Source organism: Myotis lucifugus, unplaced genomic scaffold, assembly GCF_000147115.1.
Source record: "Myotis lucifugus unplaced genomic scaffold, Myoluc2.0 scaffold_68, whole genome shotgun sequence".
In the NCBI taxonomy this organism is placed as follows: Eukaryota; Metazoa; Chordata; class Mammalia; order Chiroptera; family Vespertilionidae; genus Myotis; species Myotis lucifugus.
In genome coordinates, this window is record NW_005871116.1 from 735,703 (window position 1) to 762,095 (window position 26,393).

The 26,393-nt window shown below is 45.8% G+C and overlaps 1 protein-coding gene across 3 annotated transcripts; it reads right to left on the bottom strand.

Annotated features, from left to right (window-relative positions):
• Positions 1 to 4,418: 4,418 nt before the first annotated feature.
• On the bottom strand, positions 4,419 to 24,604 carry C1QTNF3 (C1q and TNF related 3). 3 transcript variants are annotated; one of them, XM_023754966.1, is made up of 6 exons: positions 23,879 to 24,604; positions 18,474 to 18,585; positions 16,080 to 16,234; positions 13,447 to 13,576; positions 9,037 to 9,136; positions 4,419 to 6,448 (listed from the first exon to the last, which is right to left on the bottom strand). In XM_023754966.1, the coding sequence occupies exons 1-6, from the start codon at positions 24,296 to 24,298 to the stop codon at positions 6,289 to 6,291; spliced, it is 1,077 nt and encodes a 358-aa protein (XP_023610734.1). In that variant the 5' UTR covers positions 24,299 to 24,604; the 3' UTR covers positions 4,419 to 6,288. The 3 variants fall into 3 exon arrangements, with proteins under 3 accessions (XP_023610734.1, XP_014312508.1, XP_006090158.2); XM_014457022.2 differs by having other exon boundaries at positions 23,840 to 24,604; XM_006090096.3 differs by having other exon boundaries at positions 24,059 to 24,595.
• Between the last annotated feature and the right edge of the window lie 1,789 nt (positions 24,605 to 26,393).

Sequence of the window (26,393 nt, forward strand, 5' to 3'; positions counted from 1 at the left end):
CCCGAGTGCGCCGCCCCGAGTACACCGCCCCGAGTGCGCCGCCGCCCCCTGCGCATGCGCGCGGCCCGGAGTCTGCGCAGTGGGCGCGCCCCGGCCCCGCCTCCCGGAGAGATGGGCGTGGCGTCCACTGAGCCTCTGTCCTTTTTGTCCTGCAGCCACCTCCAAAATGACCCCCAGGCTTGACCTTCAGGTCTCTGGCCTGTCACTGTCCTCTTAGGACGCTTTTACGCTCATCTTTCTGACCCAGCCGTTGTGTGACTCGAGCCCCTATATCTGCCCGTTCCTGGAGCAATAAAAAGTGAATAACTATCTAAGAACGATGCTATAAATTAAAAAGAAAAAAGCCTTAGCAGGTTTTGCCCAGTGGCTGTAGCTCGGCCCGCGGACTAGGTTCAATTCTGATCAAGGGCGCAGACCTAGTTTGCAGGCTCAATCCCCCGTCCTGGTCAGCGTGTGCAGGAGGCAAGCAATCCATGCGTCTCTCTCACACCATGCTCCTCTCTGTCTCTCCCCCTCGCTAAAAATCAATGGGAAAATATCCTTGGGTGAGGACCAACAACAACAAAAGGGATGCTATTTCCACCTGTGGCCTGCAGATTGTCTCCTTCACTGTCTGTGATTCTTAGCCACGAATGACTGAATCCACAAAGGGCTTGAGATCCCTTCTAGATGCGCTCGATTTTGAGTTATAAACTGTGGATTACATGCCTTTCAAAAAAAAAAAAGTTCAAACTACACTACGGAATATGTATAAAGTGTAATATCAGAAGAACATCAGAAGAGGGTGCTCATCGGGGCCAAATGAGAGAGGTCTAAAAATATTTTGGATTTGTCACCTGCCATTTTTATGGATAATGACAGATCCGAGTTTTTCATTTTAATGCACAACCTTTTTTTCTTTTTAAAGTACGATAAAATAAGTCATCGCAAATAGCCCTACTGCATTTACAGATGGTCTTCTCTCATCTCTGCATGGCAGTGGTTCTCAACCTTGGCTGCACATTAGAATCACCTGGGAATGTTTTTAAAATCCTGATTTCTGGGCCTCATCCTCTGGAAATTCTGTTTCTTTGTTACTAATGTTGTGGCCCCACCCCATCAGAAAGAAACAGAATTTCCGGAGGATGAGGCCCAGAAGTCAGGATTTTAAAAAGATTCCCAGGTGATTCTAATGTGCAGCCGAGGTTGAGAACCACTGCTGTATGGCCTGTGTATAGCTGGCTTGGTCATTGGACTGTTCTGGAATTTTAATAGAACCAGAAGTGGGTGCCAGCACAACCAACCTGCCCTGGTCCTTTCCGAAGTACGGGCTCAGATATGCTGAGGCAGGTGATTGAAGTGGAGGCCAGATTCGGCACAATGGTCATCAAGATCTTTTAGGCCAGCTTGAAATCGTCTTCATCAGCTTTAGAATGATTTGGGGTTCTTGTGGCTTTCTCTTTGTTGCCTCCTCCTTAACCCAGACACCTTCTCTTTGCCTTCATCTCTGAACAGCCTCTTTAAAAGACGTACTGAGGCATAGGAAAAGCTTTAAGAATTTGGAAGAGCAAAAGTCTATTCCAACCTGAGTGTCAAACTGAAAGTGGTTAGGCGTGCTCTACCAACATGAAATGGGGAGAGACTTTCATAGAAAAAAAGGTGGAAGCAAAACAAGGAAATTATTGATGGGTTGTGGCTTAAAGCATAATTGGCTGTTTGTGATTGGCTGTTCTCAGGTTTGGATTTCGTAATCTTAAAGGCATTTCAGGCTGAGATTTTGGTTTGCTTCCTAGGATGCCACAGGATTAGAGCCACCTCGGTCTCATGGTCTCATGGCCTCCTTGTTTAACTAACTTAACACTTCCTTGTCCCTCTCTATCCAATGTTTCTTAATAGCATTTGAGAGTGCTCTTACTATGTTAGGGCAAACCATAGCAAGATACAAAAATATATAAAAAGTATAATGTCAAATGATTTGTTTTATTACTATGTTCCTAAAAATAAAAAACATAAAGATGTGCAGGAAAAGACTGACATAAATACTTTAAAATACTAATATTATGTTTGGTGCGATGATTTTTATACTAAATGCTTTTATGTATTTTATAAAATTTCTGCAGTATGCTTTATAGTCAGGAAAGAACAAAAAGATATTTTAAAAGTAACACTCCAAACATAATGAACTTGTCTCTGGCCATAAAACACTACCTTTTCCACAGCTGTGTCATGCTGTGAGCGGGGTATTGTTTCTCTCTCCTGTCAATCCCTAGCCCGTTGCCTTCTGTGGCTCCTAAAACACGCTTTACATGATGTCATCCACGCACTTACTCTCCTTTGCCGATCTTCCTCCATTAGGTTTGTTTAACAAAAAACTTTGAGACAGAAAGTTTTCCTGAAAGAGCGGATTTATTGAGCTACTTACCAGCCAGAAAAGGGCCAGGTTCTGAGTCACACAGTCTAGACCAGCAGCTGGGCTGGATGGAGAAGCCAGACGTGCCCATCGTCCTGGGGTCGCCAGGGCTCTGTTATACAACGCGTTTGAGGAAGAAAGATGTAAGTTGCTTTGAAAGGATTTACATTGTCTCTAGGTAAGGGGGTGGCAGGGAAGAGGTAAATCAAAGAAAGTTCTAGAAAGTTCTGGGATAGGGGAGTCATTTGTAAGGAGGAAGTATTTGATGCTTCTGTGTCGGTTGTGGGAAACAGGCCAGAAAGTTTGTGTGTAAGCAGGATGCTGTGGTATCTGGGGGCAGCTGTTCTTTCCAGATAGCTGCTTGAAGTCCATTCAAGGTTTCAATGCATTCAGGAAGGCTGGTGGTCTTCTGTTGGTTTCAGCCCCGACTGTTCACTGGTGAACCTCCCTTGCCTCTTCCTCCCACCCTCCAGCCCGCTGTCATTTCAGTTAGGGCATCTCAGAATGTTTCTCTTCTCAGGTTAAAAACTCACAGGAGGTGAAAAAATGCTGAGTAGCTCCTGGAATAGCCCATTATCTTTGCACAAAGTAGATGTTTATCAATTCCAGCCATGCCCTTTGCAGTTTATATTTGACTAGGGGCCCGGTGCATGAATTCGTGCACCAGTGGGGTCCCTTGGCCTTGGCCTGCAGGATTGGGCTGAAACCGGCTCTCTGACATCCCGCAGGGGTCCCGGATTGCAAGAGGGCACAGGCCAGGCCAAGGGACCCCAACAGTGCACAATCGAGGCTGGGGAGGGACGCGGGAGGTTGGCCAGCTGGGGAGGGACCGAGGGAGGACTCCAGGGTGTGTCCAGCCCATCTCCCTCAGTCCTGATCAGCCGGACCCCAGCAGCAAGCTAACCTACCTGTCAGAGCGTCTGCCTCCTGGTGGTCAGTGTAGGTCATAGCAACTGGTTGAGCGACCTTAGCATATCATTAGCATTTTATGCTTTGATTGGTTGAATGGATGATCAGACAACTAGACACTTAGCATATTAGACTTTTATTATATAAAATTATTGTATTCTTTGCTTGAATATTTTTTTACTTCAGCTTTTGTTTGCAATTTGCTCAATAATATTCCTTCAATATAATCTACTTGTTTAAAGTTCAAATGCAGCCCTTTCGACACTGGAAATCACCCAGTCTGGCCACTTTGTGGAGCAGCTACACTGAACCGACTGCATTTCTGCAGCAAGCAGAAACCCACATGCTTCATGTATGGACTTTACCTTCACTTAGGTTTTAGAATTTAAAAGTTGGTTGCTTAGCCCAGCCAGCGTGGCTCAGTGATTGAGCGTCGACCTATGAACCAGGAGGTCATGGTTCCATTCCCTTAATCCCCAGAATGGGGTGTATTGGAGGCAGCCAATCAATGATTCTCCCTCATCGATGTTTCTATCTCTCTCTCCCTCTCCCTTCCTCTTGAAATCAATAAAATATATATATTTAAAAGTTGGTTGTTTAGGTGATACCTTTACCTTCCCCATGGCACCTGCCTACTATCTCCTCTACAGAGCCTCAGTTTTAGGAAGATTTGTAAAAATCAGTCTTTCAAATTCTGGAAGTTGGTGAAATTGGGAAACATTGATAATTATCCTCACTTTCTCCTACCTTCCTTACTAATCACTCTTCTTCACTCCCGGGACTTATGTGAAAGTCCCAAGTGCTTTCTGCCGGGCCACATCCAAACCTGAGGTGTCTGTCTCTACTGAGGTGAAGACTGGAATTTTGGGATCAACATAGACAGACTTTGGGTTGTGATGAAGAGCCCTTCCCCTTTAAGATACTCAGATCTCAGTAAAGGGTCCTCTAAACAGCAATGTCTTAAAAAGGTTGAAGTTGTAACAACGGACTAACTGAAAAGTGGAGTGTGGAGTAGACAAGTGACCCAGGTCCGTGCCCACAGAAGTGATTGTAGGACCCTTCACATCATCTGCATGAAAATATTTTAACTTTGTGTTAACAAATCATGGTGACTTACAACTGTATGACTATTCAACTTTATTAAGAACATTATAAAACAGTACATTTAACAAAGGTGTGTTTATCATTCACATAATGCGTATTACATTTTTCTTGCCTCGATTTGACTGAAAGCCAGGCCAGTATCTTCCTACAGGCGCTTGACTTGTACTGTATGTTCTTTAGATATGGACTTCCCTTAACCGGCAACATCCGAATATCTGTTGCCAATGCACTGTTACATGATATTTATGACATTCGGTCATAGTAAACTTCAACCTCATTCCATGGGAAAGGGTGAGGTATTGGGGACGTATACAAAATCACAAAGACATTTCCAGTCAAGCACATGTTAGCTACTATCCATTCCATTTTAAGTAGCATTACATGAGGATTCAGGAAGAGTTTTAAAATATTTGCAAATGGGAAGACAAGGGTCAAAGGCTGAACTGAGCATGAAATACACTGTCAGCTAATAGAGCGGCCCTAATTAATTTTCTCCGCCTCCAGCTGTAGACGGGTAATCAATAGAAAGCAAACCCATAGTTTAAGCCTCTGTGGAAACCCAATTTGTAACAGAAAATAAATTAAGGGCCCGTTACTTATAAGGGAATTCATTGTATGATATCTGTCAGATAGCATCTCTCTAGTGCACTTTAAGTGTGATTCGACATCAGGGTAAACGCATATTCCAGTGATAATATCTTTGCTTAAAATAGACCAATTTTAGGTTTTATCTTTGGGTATTATATTCAGATGTGTCTATGGTGCATCCTCATGAATGTTGGTTTGGTGACTCATTTAATCCTCGGAGAATAGATTTTTAGGGAAGGGGTAGGCAAAAGTCAAGTGGCACAGCTGCTCTGTGAATATTGGCTAAACGTGGCAATCAAAAAAGTCATCGCGTTTTTATTTTAAAAAGGCTAAGAGATTTTATTGTATGTCTCCTATCTTGAATCCATTTTACTATATATAACTAAGTCTACAGCTCCTTCAGCATGACTTGTCAGTGTGTGTAAAGTTCATGAGGGTAATTTCTAGAGAAAAGGTGATTATATGGGTACAGTGAGGACCTACACTCACCTGCAGATCAGCGCCAACAAAGATTTATTGTAATCTAAGCAACACAGTGGAAAAGAGGCAACCTGATAAACCAGATCTTGTCAACCCAACTCTGGATCATGAAAAAATTCTATTTTGAAAAATACAAACTATTAGAAGTTAGGGTTTAATTACAGTAACATCCTTGTTTTGTTTTTTTAAAAAAAGGATGAGTCAATAATGTGTGGGCATTGTGAATACTTTTGCTATCGAAAAGCTATCAGGAATGACTAAAAAAGATCTGTACTTTATTCATGAGTGTTGACCCACTGGATCAAAGTGCTACTTCCCAGTCTAGGTTTTACACATGTTTCTGGTACCTCGATCCTGGCAAGTGCCCCTACTCTTGCCTCAGCCCCATCTTAATCACTGCATCCTATTTGCTGAAGAGTTATAATGATGAACTCAAAGCTTCAGGGGTTCCTGAGAGCTGCTATTAAATTAAAAACAGAGCTGCCAAAACTCTTTGCACATGACCTCTCTGATGGGAACCAGTGTTTCCAACCTGTACCAAGAGGGGAACTCTCTTTTAGGTGCCTGGGGAGGAGTGATAAAGGTGGTGAGTGTTTTAGACAAGGTCACTTGGGAAAACTGTTTTGTGTTTGATTCTTCTGAACCCCTGAGTCACCCCACATTATTGCTGTATCTGTAGCATGATTAACAATGTAACCAATAACTTTTTTTAAAAAAAATACAACATGTAGAACCCTTAACTCTAATGTTCCTCACATCATAACAATACCAGCTCAGCTACAAGTTTTCCCCAAAGTGGAGCTGGTCTAGTCCTCTATTCACTTAGTTTCAAAGAGCAGGAAGCCTGCGAAGGTGGAGAAGCGTTGGTGGTCCCCGTGCAGAGCGCCGTTGCCCATCCTCAGCCAAACCTCATCTCCTTTGGCCAGCTTCAGCACTGCGTGGTTGCTGGACGTGTCCGATTTCCCCTTGGTCTCGTAGCTGGAAAGAAAAAAAAGGCACCATCTACTTAGGCTTTGCAGTGGGCAGCCTGCTCTTTACCAAAATCTGCCCTCCCCTTCTCTCTCAGCTCTCGTGCATTTAGGGATAGTCCTGGGATTAAGTTCTTTCAAGGACATGTGAACAGAAATGGCAGGTGCCGCCGCTGGAATTGGCCAGTGCAACTCTCAGGAACACCCCTGCTTGATCCTTCCTCATTGTGATTGTGTGGGATGCTAAGGACAATGACCAGAATGGCCTTGGAAGTTGTGTGTTGAGGCCTGAGTGCTGGAAGACTGTGTAGAGGAAAGCTCTCTATTGTCTGCCACACCTGGAGCAACCACTCTGGACTGTCCCATGAGGAAAAAAGGGGTTTCTGCGGTGGCCAAGCCTTTACATTGGGCCAGTGTTGCAGTAGTGTAGTCCACCCTGGCTAATTTAGAATTTGGTATTAGAGGGAGGGCTGCCAAACTAAAATACAGATGCTCCTTGATTCACGATGAGATTATGTCCAAATAAACCCATCGTAAGTTGAAATACCGTAAGTCGAATCATTATGTTGTGCATCTGCAATGAATATAATTTGTATGCCAATTATACCTTAATAGAAAAAGTCTTAAAAAATTAGCTGTTCTACCTAAATGGATTGTTTTTGAAGGTCTTCTGGTAGCCACCATTAAGTTGAGAGATAAGGGTATGAGAACAAGAAATCAAGGAAATAACAGGCTGAAAAACTGTCAAGAAAATAACATTGGATGTGGTTTATTAACACAGATAACTGACTGGTAGCAAATAGATCAGAAGCCTACATTTCTGAGAAAATGGTATTACCGAACACACACACACACACACACACACACACACTCACACACACACACACACACACACACACACACACACTGGCCTAAAGGACTTTGGGATTTTCAACTAAGTCCTCTTAGCCTTCAAATTGGCACGAGCAGAAAACGGGCTGTGAAAGACCCCCACGGAGAACCTACTCACCTTTTAGATATGGCCCTGGAGACACACAAACAAGGAAGACCCTCCCAGAGGACAGCATCAGGGGCCAAAGGGACAAACAGCCCAGAGACTAACTTGAACAAAAGGACTCTTCATCCTCTAAGATTGTGGGCTCTTAGCTGGATATATTAACTGCAGTTTAGGGCACTTCCCATGGGGGCAGAGTGGGGGAGACTTGTATTGTGGGAGGGAAGAAGGGTTCAACAGATCTTTCGTAGCCAGAGAGGCAGAGAAGCCTGGCTGTTCACCAGGCTTCACGTCCCCTCCTCCATCGGAGCTGCTGACATCCTTGCTGTCTCTGGTTGGGTAAAGTTAGACGGGGAACCATGTGGCACAGGTCTCTGAATAGAATGCCTGATGCCTAAACATTTCCACAAGCTTGCTGCGCCTTCCTCCTTCTGACTGTGACAAAGACAATGACCCGAGAGAATTTGGAAGTCAGTTTTATGGAAGGCAGAACTGCTTTCACCAGACTATGTTTTCAAAAACCAGGCAGAGCCCACACCCTCCTCCCAACCTCCACACACTCCCTCCTTCTCCCTTTCTGGACCTGGTCAAGAAGAATAGAGTCCTAAGGTGTTCGAGCCACTATATGCTGTATCTCTTTGTTACAGTACCTTCACCTAAATGACTCATCTTTTTCTCTTTTGGCATTTCAGATATCTCCACCCATTGGTGGCCAGGCTCCAAAAGAAAATGTGCAATCCTCACAAGTCATCAAAAATAACAGGGAAGCGCAGCTGGCGTGGCTCAGTGGTTGAGCATCAACCTATGAACCAGGAGGTTACAGTTCAATTCCCAGTCGGGGCACATGCACAGGTTGTGGGCTCGATCCCCAGTGTGGAGCGTGCAGGAGGCAGCCGATCAATGATTCTCTCTCATCGTTGATGTTTCCAGCTCTCTCTCCCTCTCCCTTCCTCTCTGAAATCAATAAAAATATTTTTAAAAAAATAAGAGAGAAATGATAACAGCCCCAAAGTTTTCCGTAGATAACTAACCAACAATTTAATTGTGGGGAAGATGTTAGCTCTTTGCCTCTTTCCCACATCCTATGCTTACACCACAGCAAGTTGAAATATTTCTTCTAAAAATAATTTCCTCCTCAAGGAGCCCTAGTGCCAGATTGCTAAGATAAATATCAGAGCAATAGCACGGCCAGGAGAGAAGAACCTACTCCAAGCTCTCAATCCATCAGCCCACAGGGATGGTAGACAAGGCCATCCATGGGGCTAAACTCTAAGCAAAAGGGGTGGGAGAGTGGGAAAGCAGAAGGAAAGAATGAGAGGGAAGGAAAGAGATGATGCGTTAAAAAAAGAATACCAATGACTGGTTATGGGGAGCGTTGCTAGTAATTAATTCATGGCCTCTTAACCTGTTTATGCCCAAGTTCATCAGGTTTGTTTATTCCAATTAGTAGTTATAATCTGGCCGTACACTGGTGTGTGGGAGCGCTCAGTGATGGCAGCGTCCACATCGGCGTCTATTGATTCCTATCTAGTCCCTGGCCTTGGCCATCCTTTGAGCAAACAGTGATGGCGTGGACATTACCTCCGATCGAGAAGGCCACCCACCTGTACATGCTGAAGACCGTGTTGCCGTTGTGCATGAGGTACACATACACCTCCTCAACGTCCTCGTGCTTCATCATGCTGAAGGTGAAGAAATACACACCTGAAAAAGGCAGGTGTTCAATCACATTTATGTTAATGTATGGTACATGGATGACCACGAGACAGCAGGGAGATATGCCCCATGACTTCCCACTTTTTTTGTGGATATTCTATGTGGTCTGTAGGTTCCTCTGGGCCCTTATTTGCATGCGGGCTTCTTTATCTGCTCTCACCTTCAAACTGCTTTAATTTTTTTTTCAGACTTTCCCAATGTGTATAGTGTGTGTTCAAGGAAAGAGTCGACCTCATTTTGGCTGTTATGTCACTGCCTTCTCTTACCCCTGACCAAGTGCTTAAGGCAAGGTTACAGAGTACAGAGTACAAAGTTCCCAGGCACAGGTTAACCATCTTGACACCCTCCTCAGGACTCACATGGCCAAGGCACAGAGCCCTGAACAACAGACACGTGGCCTCCGTGGCCCAGGAAAATAAACCCGTGTAATAAACAGCACAGCGAATGAGCACACTCACCACAGATTTAGCCAAGGATAAGAAATGCTGTAACACAGATCAATGTGGATTAGCACGAAAGAAATAGTCCCAACAACTTCTCGCAATAGACATTGTCAGTAGGTGAAATTATGCACAATAAACAGAAAGAGGCAACGTGGACTCAGCAGCATAACCGTGCTCCTATCAATATGAATCCTTCTCATCTGGAAAAGGCAAACATATTTTAAAAGATATGAATGTCTTTGTAAGATTTCAGGGCTCCTCACCGAACGCACCTTAATTTAACCTGATACATCTGAAATGCCAGTGTAGACACACAGTACCTTTACTGGGTGATTAAGAAGAATCCAATCATAGGGCGAGGGGAGAAAAGGAAAACCTCAACCCCAAAGCGCCCTAGGTTTGAGAGTGCATTCTGGAAAGATGACTGAAGGTCAAGCACCGCGCTCTCTCTGATGTCCATGCTACATTTTTAAACTCATGGCCGCATGTTAGTTTATTCGAACTGCTGTGATAAAATACCACAGACTGAGTAGCTTATAAACCATAGACATCTATTCCCCATAGTTCCAGAGGTCGGAAGTCTGCAACCACAGTGCCCGCCTGGTCGGATGAGAGCCCTCTTCCAAGTCGTGGACTTCTGCTTGTATCGTCTTTCGGCAGAGGGGCCTCTTTCAGGAAGGCACTAATCCCGTTCATGAGGGCTTCACCCTCAGGATCTAATCACACCCCAAAGGCCCTACCTCTGAAAGTGATCCCTTTGGGCATTGGATGTTCAATGGAGGGATTTTGAAGGGATGCAGCATTCAGCCCACAGCAGGTTCTGGAAGAGAAAACCCCAGAGACATCTACCCTGCATCATTTAGGCTCTTTTCCAAAGGGGCAATCAAGTAAGCTAGAAGCTGGAAGCTGGAAGGGTCCATGCTGGTGCACCTGCTTCTGAGTCAAGTGGAACCAAATAAAGACGTCTGATTATGCTTCACTTAGTGCAGGCTCGCATACTCAATGCGCTGGGATTAACGGAAATGGCATACACATCAGCCATGTCCATTCGTACTCCCAGGTGGTCCACAGGTGAAAAGCAGAGAACTCAAAGAAAGTAGTGTATATGTGTTCAGTTTTTTACATTTTACAAAACTTATTACACACACACACACCAATTTTCAATGCCTTAAGAAGATAAAGCTGGAATCAAAGGACAGGAAAAGATCTTTGTTTTCATGAAAAAAATGATGACTACTATAATAAATAAATGGCAGAAGCATTTCAGAGAGAGCAGACTGAGGAACCGGATGGTGAATAATAAAATCCCCAGAGTTGAAAATACAAAAATGAATATATATATATTATATCCACACATGGTGTTTCCTCTGAGAACGCACTTGTACTCTGGTTTTCAGATGTTACTGTAACTGCAGAAATCAACCTTCTTTGTCTCATCACTCCCAAAGACGAAAATCATAAAACAGTCACTTTGCAATCTATTGAATGAGGCTTAAACAGTAATGTGGGAGTCAAATGACAGCTGCTACTATCAGAATCATATCTGATAACTAGAGTTCTGAAGAACTACTAAACCCTTGATCTTCCATTACAAAGCAATTGAAAACAATGCAACCATTGACTGGGCTTATCTGGGTATTTATATAAACCGTGGCACGGATAGTGCTTAACAAAATAGTTCTAGGAAAATTATAAACTGAACTTTCAGAGAAGAAACATCACAAAAGATGTTTTAAAGCCGATGGGAGCGTGATGAAAGATTGCTTCTATCACTTCCTATGACATTCACATCTGACTTTAGCTGGGTAGAAAAATAAATCGAGGCTCACATTAAAAGCATTTGCAACAAGTCTAACATGGTCACTGCATCCATCAGAATTTTCGTCTTTTCCTTCTGGATACCACATAGAGAAACAAAAGGGATTGAAAAGAAACACCCAGAAGTATCCATTTCCCACAAAGCCAAGAGACAAACACAAATAAATAAAAACAACAAAACAATAAACTTTAAAAGTCCCATGGAGGTGTCAAGGGGGTGAGGCCAGGGGGTTTGAGGAGGCCATATAGCAGCAGATCTCAATCAGTGCCAAGAAAAACACACTCCCTGGTGGAGAAAGGCTGCTCTGAAGGACAGAGGTTGACAAGAAGCTCCTCCTGTGAGCAGAGCTGAGATGAAGCAAAAGTTCTGTTTGGGGGGAAGGTTGCTAAATAAGGCACAGAAGGTGTGGAAAGCAGCCCTGCAGTGGCGGTTCCTAGAACCCGCCAGCAAACAGAAGATGTCCACACACAAGAGAAGTGGCAAGTGCCAGGCTGGGCCCCCAAGTCTCGCTGGCCCCAGAGCAGACTGGGGAGGCAGAGGAAGTGTGACCACACAGGGGAGACACAGAGGGACTGAAACAAGAAAAGCAGTGGGTCCCCTGACAGCAGGGCAGGGAGCCACTGAGTGACCAAGCCCGGAAGGCTGCCGGGCCCATCCTCACCCAGAAATGACTTGCATGTAGCGAGTGGGTCTAGGAAAACCCAACTCATTCAACCATCAGTTCACTTTAAAAACTAGAAAAGTGCAGCAACAATTACCAACAGGTGAAGAATACTCACCAAGGGGAGATGTTGTTATGCAGTCGATGAAAAATGTAACCAAGTATTCCATCATGAGTGTAAAATATAGCAATGAAGTAAATATGAAAGGATTATGAAGCAATGCAGGAATTCATGGTAGAAATGGCCAGAAAAAGGGGGAACTAAAAATCACAACATCATGACTAACATGAAGACATTTTTTAAAAAATCATAGAAACAAGACAGAAGAAATTGGAAGTAAAAAGAAAATACAATTAAGAACATGCAGGATAGAAAGAGAAGAAGCAAACAACATGAAATGGAAATGAAGAGCACTGAAAGATTACAGAAAATAACAGACACAGAAGACAAAGAAAAGTTAAAAACAAAGCAAGCAAGGCGTAATTGGAGTCCTTTAAAGAAGTCAACCAGTGGTGTGCTAAGGTGCACTGCGAGGGGTCAGGGAGGGGAATGCTTGTAAAATACTCCTACAAGGGAGTATTTTATCACTGTCATTGTTTAGAATGGCTGGCCCGTGATGATAATAAACTCTAACCGACTTTTTATTGGTTTCATTATAGTTTTAAAATATTCTCTAGACCATCTACCTCTTATTACCAGGTTTCTTAACACAAGTCTGACTGCTCCTACTGCCACCCCGCCTTACTACAACAGTGAGAAGAAAAACCAGTATTTATGTTTTAAAAAGTAATTCAAAGAAACTTTTCTGGACAAAAAGAAGGTTTAAATCCACATATCAAAGGGGCATAATGCAGAGTAGGAAAAGTTAACTCAGAATTAGCAACATTTATTCTAGAAAAATATTGGACTTTGAAGTTAAAGCAAGAATTCTTTGGTAAGTCAAACAAAATGATTAAGTTACTTATAAGAGAAAAAAATTCAGACTTATTACAGAGTTCTTTGGGCCAAAGGCCAGGAGACAGGGGGAAAAGAGCTGGAAGCCAAGGTTTTTACATGCAGCTCAAGTTACCACGGAGTACAGAACATGTGAAGTCCCGGGACTACTGATGCCATAAGCCTTAAGAAAATAATTAGAGGCTAAAGTTTAGCTGGTAAAGAGATGCCTGGGAAACTCTGGTGAAATAACTGATAGTGAACATTGAATATAATCAATTACATGATCAATCTAAACCAATAACCTCGGATTGAGCGGCACTAATCTAAAATGTAACCCTCCCTCCCAGCCTCCCTGCCTCCCTTCCTCCCTCTCTCCCTTCCTTCTTTTTTGATTGGTGGAGGGATTAATTCAGTCATTCATTTACTTTTACATCTCACCTGACACTGGGGCCCCAAATCTACCAGTCATGACATCAAAGAAGTTTCCAATGTTGGTCTCAACGCTGCTGAAGATGATGCCACTGTTCTGGTTGCTGAAGTGAGTGGCCAGGGAAGCCATGAAGGCGATCTAAGGAGAGGGTTGGTGGTTACTTAACAGACAGTTTATTTTAAAGAAGTAGGTTTTTATACATGTCAGTTTAGTTCAGCAGTATCTGTAACAGCAAGATGGGAAATCACTCGAACATTAATCTGTGGCAAATGAATTCAATAAATCATGGTCATTTCTAACATTTTCATGCTATGTAGCCACTAAAATGATGGTAAATATCAACAGTCTGATCATGCATTTCAAGGAATGTTAGACTTCAAAATGCTGTTTGAAATGTTAAAATTCTATTATCAAATCATATTGAGAAAATTTGGATGAAATCTTCTACTTATACCTATTAGGCGCACCTCAGTATATTAAAGATTTGAGAAGCCCTTAGCCAGGGTATAAACACTCACAGCTTTGGGGTTAGAGTTGGCTTTGAGAACATCCATATTATTAGTTAACTTTAATCTTGCCAAGTGGCATCTGACTCCTTTTATTGGTAAATGTATTCTGGCACGTGGCTCCCAGGTTGCTAAAATTATTCAGCAACATTCATTAAAACGTTACAAAACCACAAAAGCAGTCAGAGTAACACACAGGACCTCTTAGTTTACAAGGCCCAGAAAAATGATGGAATTTATCCACAGTCAAACAACCACTATCTATGCCCAAATAAAAGGCAAAGTTTCCCCCCATTGATCTTTCAGACAGTTTATATACTCGAGTTGTCAAAACCCTTTTTATTTAGCACTAGAGGCCCAGTGCACAAAATTCGTGCATTTGGGGGTGGGGTCCCTCACCCTGGCCTGCGCCCTCTCGCAGTCTAGGAGCCCTTGGGGGATGTCCGACTGATGGCTTAGGCCTGCTCCCCGCCGTCAGTTGGACATTCCTTAGTGCTGCCACGGAGGTGGGAGAGGTTCCTGCCACCGCCGCTGCGCTCACCAGCCATGAGCCCGGCTTCTGGCTGAGTGGCGCTCCCCCTGTGGGAGTGCACTGACCACCAGGGGGCAGCTCCTGCGTTGAGCGTCTGCCCCCTGGTGGTCAGTGCGCATCATAGTGACCAGTCATTCTGCCGTTTGGTCAATTTGCATATTAGCCTTTTATTATATAGGACTAGAGGCCCGGTGCAGAAAAATTTGTGCACTCGGGGCGAGGGGTCCCTCAGCCAGGCCTGTGCCCTCTCGCAGTCTGGGACCCCTTGGGGGATGACCACTTGCTGGCTTAGGCCTGCTCCTGGGGGATTGGGCCTAAGATGGCAATCAGACATCCCTCTGGCAGCCCGGCAGCCCTCAGGGGATGCCCACTTGCCAGTGGGGAGCAGACCTAAGCTGCAGTCGGACATCCTTAGCACTGCTGAGGAGGCAGGAGAGGCTCCCACCACCACTGCTGTACTGGCAGCCATCAGCCTGGTTTGTGGCTGAGCAGAGCTCCTCCATGTGGGAGCTCACTGACCACCAGAGGGCAGCTCCTGCATTGAGTGTCTGCCCCCTGGTGGTCAGTGTGTGTCATAGTGACCAGTCATTCCCAGTCTTTCTGCTGTTAGGGTCAGTTTGCATATTACCCTTTTATTATATAGGATAGAGGCCTGGTGCATGGGTGGGGCTGGCTGGTTTGCCCTGAAGGGTGTCCCGGATCAGGGTGGGGGTCTTGCTTGGGTGCCTGGCCAGCCTGGATGAGGGGCTGATGGCTGTTTGCAGCTGGCCACACCCCCTTCAGGGTGGGGGTCCCCACTGGGGTGCCTGGCCAGTCTGGGTGAGGGGCTGAGGGCCGTTTTCAGGCTGGCGGGCGACTGAAGCTCCCAGCCTCTCCCTTTTTTCTATTTTTTTTTTTAATTCTGGGATTTATTTACCTTCTATAGCTGTCACTGGAGCTGAGAGCCAGCTCCAGCTCTGAGGCCCGGCTCCAGCTCTGAGGCATGGCTGGCTGAAAGCAGGTATCTGGGTTTGTTTAGCTTCTATAATTGAAACATTGTTGCCATCACTGCTGCTCTAAGCTCTGAGGCCGAAGCTGGCTGAAAGCAGGTATCTGGAGCTTGTTTAGCTTCTATAATTGCAACTTTGTTGCTTAGAGTGTAGCTTAGAGCAGGCTGAGGCAGGCGGGGAACCTTAGCTTCCTCCATCACTGGAGCAAGGAAACCTCATGTTTGCTTCAGCTGCGTGGCTGCCGGCCGCCATCTTGGTTGGCAGTTAATTTGTATATCCTGCTGATTAGCCAATGGGAAGTGTAGTGGAGGTATGGTTAATTACCATGTTTGTCTATTATTAGATAGGATAGCTTCAAATTTGGAAAGTGGGAGATGAGCTGACATTCAGGGTTGCCTTGAATTTGGTCTATTGAGGGAGTTGGGTTTCACCCTTCAAACATTTCCTGCTCCGTAAGAATGGCTGCAAAGCGCTCTGAACAGCACAAACCTCCGACGCTAGAGATGAGCGAACTGAGACTTGGATTTCCTCCACGCTGGTACCTGAGCCTTCTGCCCAGGACCAGGAAGCCCAAGACAATGCAGAAGTTACCTGGAGGCGCACCGGGCACATACCTGCAGTTCCGGTGGAACCCCCGGGTAGCCCTTTTCTCCTTTGGGGCCGTGCTGCCCTCGCTCCCCTCGTGGCCCCAGGTCTCCTTTGTCACCTTTCTCACCTTTGGCCCCTTCATGGCCAGTGGCTCCGTTATTGCCATTGTTTCCATGGTTTCCTTAAACAATAAGACATCGTCACAGGAGAAAGCCCCATCACTCATACTCACCATCTATTCTCATACACACACAGCCCCCAAATGTACAAACTCAGTTGTAAAGGGGAACCATTTGAAACAATCCCAGACACAGCCATAGAGGCACCATCAAATGGGGTCTCCTTTAAACAGGACACTCTTAAGGCTCCAAAGCCTGTTTTTCTTATAAAACAGGACTTAGATGAAAAAAAAAATGTCTAGAAGACTGATTACCAAAGCATCATTTATGGTAGCAAAGATTAGAAACCACCTAAATGTCCCCCAATACTGGAAGGGCTAAACTAAAAAAAAAAAATAAAAAAATAAAAAAAAAATACAACTGGGAGATGATGTTTTATAGTCATAAAAAGAATGCTGAACATGAACAGAAGTAATAACATTAATAATATTCATTATATTTTTAGATAGAAAGGTTATCCATCAATAGAGATAGCATGATACTATGTGTGTGTATGAATATATATCACATATGTGTGTGTGTGTTATACCTGAAGGGGGAAAAGACTAGAACAAATTACATAAAAATATTTATAGTGATTTTTTTCTAAATGGACAGAACATGAGTGATTTTTGTGTCATTCTACATACTTTTCTGTTTTCTTTCTGTGTGTTTTTAAAAGTTTTCTTCAAAGGACACATACCCCTTTTACAACTGGGAAAAAATAAAATCTTGGATAAAAAATTAGAATAATTTTGAAAGCAAGACTTGGCTAACAACTTCAGCTCTTCACGTTATTTTGCCACCATGGGACAATGTCTGGAGCTCTTTTCTTTTTACATTTGTTGAATTTCGGGCCCTTTTGCTGTTGACTCTGCCTGCGACCTTTGGCCGGGTATCACAGCAGGCTTGCAATTCTCCCAGATGGATGAACTTTGAGTGTGTTTATAGGTTAGTGAGTTAATGACTAAACTGCTCCTGATGGGGAGCATTTAGCCAAGGCCAGCCTGTCCTGTCACCTGAGAAGAGTTTGCCTGAGAAGATTTTAGAAGAGTCAGAATATCTCACCTTGAACCGCTGTACCTGCTGCCTGATGTCGTTGATGGTCAATGACGGTGATTCAATGCCAGGAATCACAGTTTAAATTCTAACGGGGCACTTTCTCATTTCATTTTATTTTTTAAATATATTTTTATTGATTTCAGAGAGGAAGGGAGAGGAAGAGAGAGATAGAAACATCAATGATGAGAGAGGATAATCAATCGGCTGCCTCCTGGATGCCCCACACTGGGGGGTCGAGCCCACAACCTGGGCATGTGCCCTGACTGGGAATCCAAACGTGACCTTTTGGTTCATAGGTCGATGCTCAACAACTGAGCCACGCTGGCCAGGCAGATATTTTCTCATTTTAATTTTGGTTACATTCAAGAATCCACTCAATCGTCTTTAAAAAAATAACCCTAATTTCATAGAGATAGCATCAATGGGATAAATCAGGGAAGAGCAAGAAGACGTTTTCCAAACCCTGAGAAAAGGTCCAACCCCAGGAATTAACCTGGAGAGAAGGAAGACAACTAAACCCCCAGAGAGGGTTGGAAGTTCTAGGATGGAGAGGACCTGGGCTTTCCCTGTCTTGCCGAGGACACCAGCAAGTTATCCAAACCCCACATGCCTGGGACACCACTCAGTAGAGTCGGGGTGGATGAATGGTGGGTCTAGAGAGGCACGGTGGAGCTCTACAGCATTCCCTGTGCCTCCACATAGTGCAAAAATGTTCCCATGAGACCAAGAGAGCCATAAAAGGCAACTGAGGGCGGCTGAAGGCCAGGGGAAGAGAAATTGAACTGAATTAAGAATCTGACAGAAGGATGGGTAGCTCAGTGAATGGCCTCATGGAGACACCTGTAGCCTAGACCAGGAAATCTCCTCTCCTTCATACTCTCACTTCATAAGTCCCCGAAAGTTAGATGCAGTGCATCACATGAACCGCACTGTGGCAGCGACCTGAAGCCAGGGCATGTCCCCATTAAGATCAGGTAGTTCCCTATGCCATGCTTCAAATGGAATCATAAGTAGGATAGAGGTTATGCTGCTCCAGCTAAACGGTCTCTATAAGCCCAGTCTACCCACTCTCTTTTGGATTTTCCATGCACACACTTTGGATCACACCCAAGCATCTCAGATTATTTAGGTTCACCCCCTGGCTCCCATTTTGGCACAGTCAGCAATTAGGCCTGCACGGTGCATCTCTCCCATCCTCACCTGGAATGCCAGGGGGGCCAGGAGGTCCAGGCGGCCCTTGGTAGCCCCGGAAGCTGTAATCTCCATGGCAACACTTGCTGCAGTCTGGGGGCAGTCCTCCCGGCGATGGAGACTTTAAAAAGAGACAAAGAGAAACTTCAGAGCAAGGTAATAGGACTTTTGAATTTCCTCTGGCCTTGCTCCCTAGGCAAGTTTAACCCCAAACAACACACAACAACATCAGAAAAGACAGGGTGGGGAGGGGATGTCAATGGCAAAGGAGTCAGGGGTAGCTAAGATGAACCAAAGATCAAAGGGTAAAGGAACCAAGAGAATCAATAGAGGAACACACTCTTTGGAAAGGAGTGTGAGGGCGGTTGAGGGTGGGGTGTTGGGCAGTATCCCTAGAAGTACTTTTTCGCTGCTACTCATGACAGCAAACGAGGAAACTCCAGAAACGCCCCTTTTTCCCAGGAGCCTCGGATGCAGCTAGATTGAGTCTTGTTGAAACAACTTTAACTTCCTCTTAGTAAGTATTTAACATGATGTTCTGTTTTGTATTCCACTTCGAACTTTAAAATGATTATCACATTGCTTGAACAAATATTTAATGAGTTCTTAATGAATACTAAATGTGTTCAAATGTGACACTGAGTTAAATGCCTATTTATTTAAAGATAAAATTCTAAAATGTGTGTTTTCACTGCAAGGAGCTAGAGATCTAGGGGAAGTTGATCGGCAAAAGAGTTTGAGTTGCTTATAAAACTGGAGTCTCATCTAAACTGGAAACTTGCCTTTTAATTATGTCATACAAATACTTGTGGAAACTTTCCTAGACACCAATTGTAATTCGGTGGTTTCTTGAAAACAGCATATTGTTGCTAAGGGATTCATTATATAAAAAAAAAAGAGGAATTTCAAAAGAAGAGAGAGGGAGATAAAGAGGGGGAGACAGGAGGAGGGAAAAAATGTAAAATTCACATTTTATAATTAGAAATTCAAGCAGAAAAGTGGATAAAGTCTTCACAATGCTGTACATTTAGACTTCACTTTTTTTTTTTTAATAAAAAATGGGCTTGGATGCCAGCCCGGTGTGGCAAGGTGGTTGAGCATTGACCTATGAACCAGGAGGTCACGGTCAGGGCACATGCTGGATTGCAGGCTCCATCCCCAGTGTGGGGCATGCAGGAGGCAGCCAATCGATGATTCCCTCTCATCACTGATGTTTCTGTCTCTCTCTCCCTTTCCCTTCTTGTCTGAAATCAATAAAAAATATTTTTTAAAAAATGGGCTTGGACTTTTCTCTTACTCTCTCATTCCTTTTCCTAAAGGTTTCCACCAAGCTACTCCTGGCCGATGCAGAACAGTGTGTGTAGCCCAGGCATTCCCCACAACAGCTCAGAGCCCAAGTCTTGAGTGACCAGGCGCTACCATTTGGAACTAACTCTCAGTCTACTTTTCAGTCGACCAGACCCAACTATGGACAGGTATGAGAATCCATGAAAACCTGTTGTAAAACTGGTGGCGAAAAAGAGAATCAGCAAAAGTAATTGGTCTGAGACCAGGGCTGTCAGACACTTGGAAAGTCAGACACCAGAGCACCGCCCACCTTCCAACCCAGAGATGCACTCTGAGGAGAAAGTATTCCTTCATTTCCTGGTATGATCTTGCTAATGGGAAAATACGGCTCTTTGAGCTCCAAGAAATCCAGTGCCAATAATGGATTTTGGAGAAGAAGGGAGTGGAAGGAGGTAAAATCCTGAAGTGGAACAATTTGTTTATGAATAGAATTGAAATACTGAGAATGTCAGAAAGGGAAGGTCGGAAAGGCGAGTGGACTGGAGCCTGGAAGCCCCATCTCAGTTCTGTGTGACTTCCGGGGAGTCACTATCCCCCAGACATCATTTTTCCTCTCTGCTACATTAGAAGATTGAGTAAGATGGTCATGAGGGTTTTTTTTCCAGCTCTAAGATGCAAACAAAGATACTAAAGTATTTTTCAAAACCTGAAATAATGACTTAGAAAGATTTTGTTTTTAAAGTCTAGTATCTAGGCAAGAGAAGTTAAGTCCAGGAGATGGGGTTGTTCAGTACCAGAGCTAACTAAACTGGGGTGCATGCCTACGCTGCTTGGGGTGCTTTGAGAGCAAAGAGCCGCCACCAAAACAGGGAGGGACTTCCGGTCACTACCTCTTGGGCACCATTCGAAGAGCCCTCCTGCAACATTTCACATGTCCCTCCCTCTGGCTGGCTTTCAAAGCTCAGTCAAATGGAACAATGATCATGAGTCTTTTGATGGACTTGTAGAATAAGGTGGACAGAACATGTTAATTAAGATGTTTCCTCATAGGTAAGGGCGAATTAGGTAGTTACTGTCTATCACCCTCTTAAGTTTATCAATCCTTTCCCCAAAATTAGGTCCAATGTGAACACCAAGGACATGCAAATGGGCAGTAGGGGAGGAAGGTGTCCCTAAGACAAGTTCTGTCCATTTTGAAGATGGAGGCCCCAGAGCAGCTCTTCAGAAGTCAACTCAACCAACAGTAAGTAACTTCTAGGAAAGGGAGTCCATAGCTTCCTCTTTAACCCAAGTAAGAGGAGCGAGAAAGAAGGAGAGGGGAAGTAGGAAGAGAGAGAGGGAGAGGGAGCGATGTCTAGAATGAGAAGGGGAGACTGATACAGGTGAATGGGGAAGAGCTGCAGAGAAGAAAATGCCAGGGAAAGAGTCCAGGTCTGCTCACCCTCATCTCTGCACACTCCCATCCATGGACCCTTTGGGCACAGTCATTTCCTAGAGCCCAAACCTGACCCCTTACTGCCCTGCTATGAACACAAAAACAAACTTTTCTGGCAAAGTATGATCTAAGCTCCTCAACTGGCCAACAGCATCCTCCAGCCTGGCTCTGAAACCGTCCCAGGTCTTCCTCCCGCTTTGCCCGTGGACAGCCATCCTTTTGTTTCATCTCTGAGATCCAGCTCAGTGCCCACCACTCTGACACTTTTCCCCCAACTGTCTCTTGTGCATTGAGTTGGCCACATGGTATTTAATTATCTATTCATTTATCGCCACTAGGATGCTTCAGAAGTGATCAGAAGTGGGACCTCAGACATGTTTATGCACATTCTAAAGCTTGGCACACAGTAGAGGCACGGGAAATGACTGGTGAAAGAATGAATGAGGAGACAGAAAAATTAAAAGAAGAACACAGGACAATCCTAAATTCAGGTGGGTCTCCATATCCATGGGCAGAAGAGTTGCTTTGAAAACGTCTAGAATATCAATGACTAGATCACCTCAGTATCTCCTGTTAGTGGTTTGTTTGGAAATCTATTGGAGAGGCAGGGGAGTGTGAAAGCCCCTGATTTCAAAAACAGGCAGAAAGTGACTGATGTGATTTCAGCCTGCTACATGCCCAGGGGGATAGAAGGTGGGCTGGGTAGAAATTAATTTGGACTTCAGTGGCCTGCTGGGTATCGGTTACCAAGAAATAATGATGGATGACAGTCTACATCTGCTTTCTACTGCTGCCGGGGCTCACCCTGCCAGAGCCAGGAAGGATCCAGCAAAGATCCCATCGACTGAAATAGAAAGTCCAGGTCAAGGCTTGGACAAAGGGAAAATATCTTCCCCGCAATGGAAAACACAGCTGAGCATCGCTCACCCTGCAGCCAAAAGACTGTCAGACAAGAGACAACCTCTAAAACGCCTTTAAAAAGAGGTTGTATTTAAAGGTCATCATTTCTTCTGCGGCTCCTTAAAGACGCAATTTTTCCTTGAAACGGCCCCACGGAATCGTGTGGTTAGAGGTCCCAGGTTAGTCCTAGATCTACGGGTGGTTCTGTGTGTGAACTTGGTCCCTGATCAGATAAGGAGTCTCAACCCAAACTTCTCCACCTGTGGTAGGAGGGGGTCAGATTGCAACTGCATGTCCCTTTTCGGGGTCCATTTAAATGCATCAAAGCAGTCAATTCTTGTAGTGAAACCTATTTGTTCAAAGATCACAGAATTCAAAGTAACTCTCCTTGCCCCCTCATCTGATTTCAGCAAGCTTGGTGCTTAGAAAGTAAATAAAAATCTCCCTATGCTGTTCACCTAAAACAAATACAATGTTATATATCCACTAGAGGCCCGATGCACAAAATTCGTGCAAGAGTAGGCTTTCCTTCCCCCGACTGCTGGCACCGGCTTCCCTCTGGCACCTGGGACCTGGGCTTTCCTCGCAGCCCTGGCTTCGTCTGGAAGGATGTCCGGTCTAATTATCATATTATGCTTTTATTTTTATAGATTATACTTCAGTTAAAAATATGTTAAATAGTTTTAAATAGACATTTTAAAGTCTGTTGTCCTTAATGTTAAAATCTTGCTGTCCTTAATGTTTAAAATAAATTGAGTCCCACCAATTTGCCATTCACTACACTGCAAATTTAGCTCACTCCCATACTACCCTAAAAGGGTTAAAGATGAATCTAATGAACAAAATAAACTGATGAATAAAATAGAACCAGAGGTATGGAAACATGGAACAGACTGACGAATCTCAGAGGGAAGGGGGAGAGGAGGGATGGGACGAGATTAACCAAAGAATTTTTATGCACAGATGCATTCATTACCTATGGACACAGACAATAGAGTGGTGAAGGCCTGGGGTGGGACGAGAACCCGGTGGAGGGGGCCATTGGAGGGAGAAAAGGGGGTTGCCTGTAATACTCAGCAATAAAGATTCAATAAAAAAAGAGTTAAAGACGTTCCCTTATTGCCGAGCTCTTACTCTGAGAAATTAACCCCATCCTCTGTGATTATCAGGCATTCACTCATACAATGAGGTTTACATTTTAAATATATAGCCTTTTTGTTGATTTAACTCTTGGTTTATTTTAACTCTTTGGTCCTTTTTGAAACAGACTGAACATAGAAACTTAGCGACCTAGAAAGCTAGCAAGCAGACCACACGCCCGGCATAAAAGGCCGCAGTAAACTCTCAAAGCAAAGGGAAAACCGCCAGGCAGCTTCTCCCTGCTGGGCACGGATTCAGAAAGCCCAACTCCCTTATGATCGGCGAATGAGCGGGGACAGCCATGTGGCTACCGCATGGTCAGCCTCCTCTTTCCACACCCAGGGAAGGGGGACACCAAGTCACAGCAGAGCAGGGAGCTGGCGGCCCCCAGTGTCCTATTTGGCGGGGCACCAAGCAGTCTCTCTGTCCCAGCACACCCACTCCTGCTGGCTTTCTAAGAGACCCACAGCCCCCCTCGAGCACAGAGCACCCCAGAAAGACACCCACCAGCAGCTCAGCAGATGTCTCAGAAGCACCCCCCTTCAGAATCGCAGCTGAAGCCACAGCCAGGACAGCCCCTCCCAGGAAAGCCTTAGAAGAGAATGCTGAGTACCTGGCCCCAGAACGGGGTGATCGGGGCTAGGCCATCTACCTCGGGGTGCGGGAGCTCATCTGGCCTCGGGGGCTTTAGGTCTGCAGACGCGTTATTAGCCACCGTCCCCGCTCTCGGGTGGCTCCGCTCTCTCACTGTCTCCCTCCTGGAGCCACCACGGACGGTCTGCTGGTGGCTCTGCACTATTCTGGCCACCACGTTATTAGCTCTGCCGCTCACCTCCATGTATTCATCTTGACACAGGCAAAAAGGGAGGACAAACAGAGCCAGCAGGTGCCCACGGACCATGGTTCTCAGCAAGCCGGGAGCCTCCTGGGGAAGACGGATGGCCGGGCTCCGGCGCGTGGTCTCCTCGGGGGACGCCGGGCTGGAGACCGAGCACAGCCGGCCCGCGGTTTTATACTTGGCCGGGTAGTAAATAGGCTGCAGGCATGCCAGAGGGGAAGCAGAACGGCCCATTCATCACTCCCCACATCACAGGCAGCACGGCGTGCGCGCACAGCTCCCAGTTGCTGGGGTTCGTAAATGTCACACCTTGGCCCGGCTTTCTGGTTGCAGCGTGAAAAAAAAGCATGTGCGACCAGCTGGAAACAGGGGGCGTGTGTCCAGGGGCTCCCTGTCGAGATGAGACAGGGAAAGGCTGTGCCCCGCGGGCTGAGATGCCTTTTGGAAAAGCCTCCGGCGGGCCTGCCAGGAAATCCGGGCTTAACGGCATCCAGTCTGTCTGAGAGGCAGTGGGAACCCGCCTGGGCGATCCAGAAAGCTCCTGCCCTCGCTCGGAAAAGTCACCATTCCCCCCGCCACCTGCACCCCAGTGGTCGGCTTAGAGGAACTCATTTCCCCTCCCCGACACCAGGAGCAGAAGGCCGCGGGGTCCTCAACACCAGGCTGGACTCAGACGGAGTCTCTGGGGTGAGCAACTGCGCTCCCCCGTCCAGCAAATGCTCTTTCCCTGAATTACAAGCATCCGGCAAACACATTTCCCGAGTCTCCAAAAGCCAGAGTTAAGTCCAAGGTCACCAAGTTGCTATGGTCGGATGGAACCAGAACATTCTCCTTTGCACTAAGAGAATAGCGTCTCTGGCTACTCTTCCTTCTGACCTGTTGTTGGTTGAAATCAAACACATGGACGGCGCTGAGCCAAACGCAGGACTCGGAGCAGATCAGGATGGAGGGGGTCCTCGTGTCCTTTGTTCTGCTCGCTACGCTTTTATTAATTCTGCTGAAGAGCCAATGGACATGCCTCACCTCTTTGCGATAATAAATTAAGTTATATAGATTTTGCATTTAAGGTGGCTTCTATTTACATATGTCACTTACTATTCCTCATTCGCTCACATAGTAAGAAGTCACTGGAGGACTGGAGTCCAGCAGGAGTGAGAGACGCCGGGACCGGCAGGAGGTGGATGAGTGCAAGTGTCTGATGCCAAGCGGACAAGGGGCCCCGTTAGAAGGCCACAGCTCAGCGAGGCCGGGCCTGACCATGAAGCTGAAGTAACGGAGCAGCTGGAGAGAGCGAGGCGGGGGGGGGGCTGCCCTCCTCTCCAGCTGCCTCCTCACTTAGCAGAGGGGCCTGAGAGCTTTATCCCCCTGCACCTGCCAGACAGCTGCCCCCATGCCCACGTCCAGGCATGGGAAGGACCTGGTGCTGGGGATGGGAGGAGTGAGAGTTATGCTGTAACATAGAAGCTCTCCAGTTGACAACTGCAGGGCTTGGGAGCCATGCTCATCCAAAGCAGGCAGTTCCCATGTGGTGGGGTGTGAGACGCTCAGCCAGCCCCATTCTACAAGTCTACCCCGTGTTGTCCACAATCTCTGCCCCGGAGGATCTCTGCTTCTGTGCTGAGCGCCAGGCAAATGCCCCTGGGAGGGCAGCACATCAGGCTGTGATCTGACACTAACTCTAACTGGGGACTGTTTGACAGACCTGGAGCTGAGGCAGGAAGGCTAGTCCCGGGGCCCTGCGGACAGACGGGTGGTGGAAGGTAGCGGTGGGAGGAAAGGTCCTGAGCATGTCCCAGGGGGACGCTCCTCACCAGGGAGACCACGAGGCGAGGAATGGCTCTGAATCCAGGTCACCCACTCGCCAGTTTTCTAAGCGTCCCTGGCAGCTCCCCAGCCTGGATCAACCCTCTGGCCAAGTGGCTACAAGTCAACCTCTTCTGACTTTCAACTGCATTGAGACTTTCCATGGGTGTTTTCAATCCTTTCATCTATTCTAGTGGTTCTCAATCTTGGCCGCATAATAAAATCAACCAGGGAACTTCTAAATATATCCGTGCCTGGGCCCCGTCCCAGACCAATTGAGTCAGAAAATCTCGTGGGGCCTGGGCACCAAGAGCGTTTACAAAACTCACCGAGAAGACTCGAATGTGCAGCCAGGGTCAGAAGACACTGGCCCGTTCTCTCTTTGACTCAAGGAGAATACATAACAGCTATAATTTTTTCAGCACTTACCATGTGCCAGCCCAGTACTTCTTTGCTTCATTCAGCTCATTACTTTTCTCAGTAAACCTCTCACCCCCAGATGCGGAAACAGAGGCTCAGAGAGGGA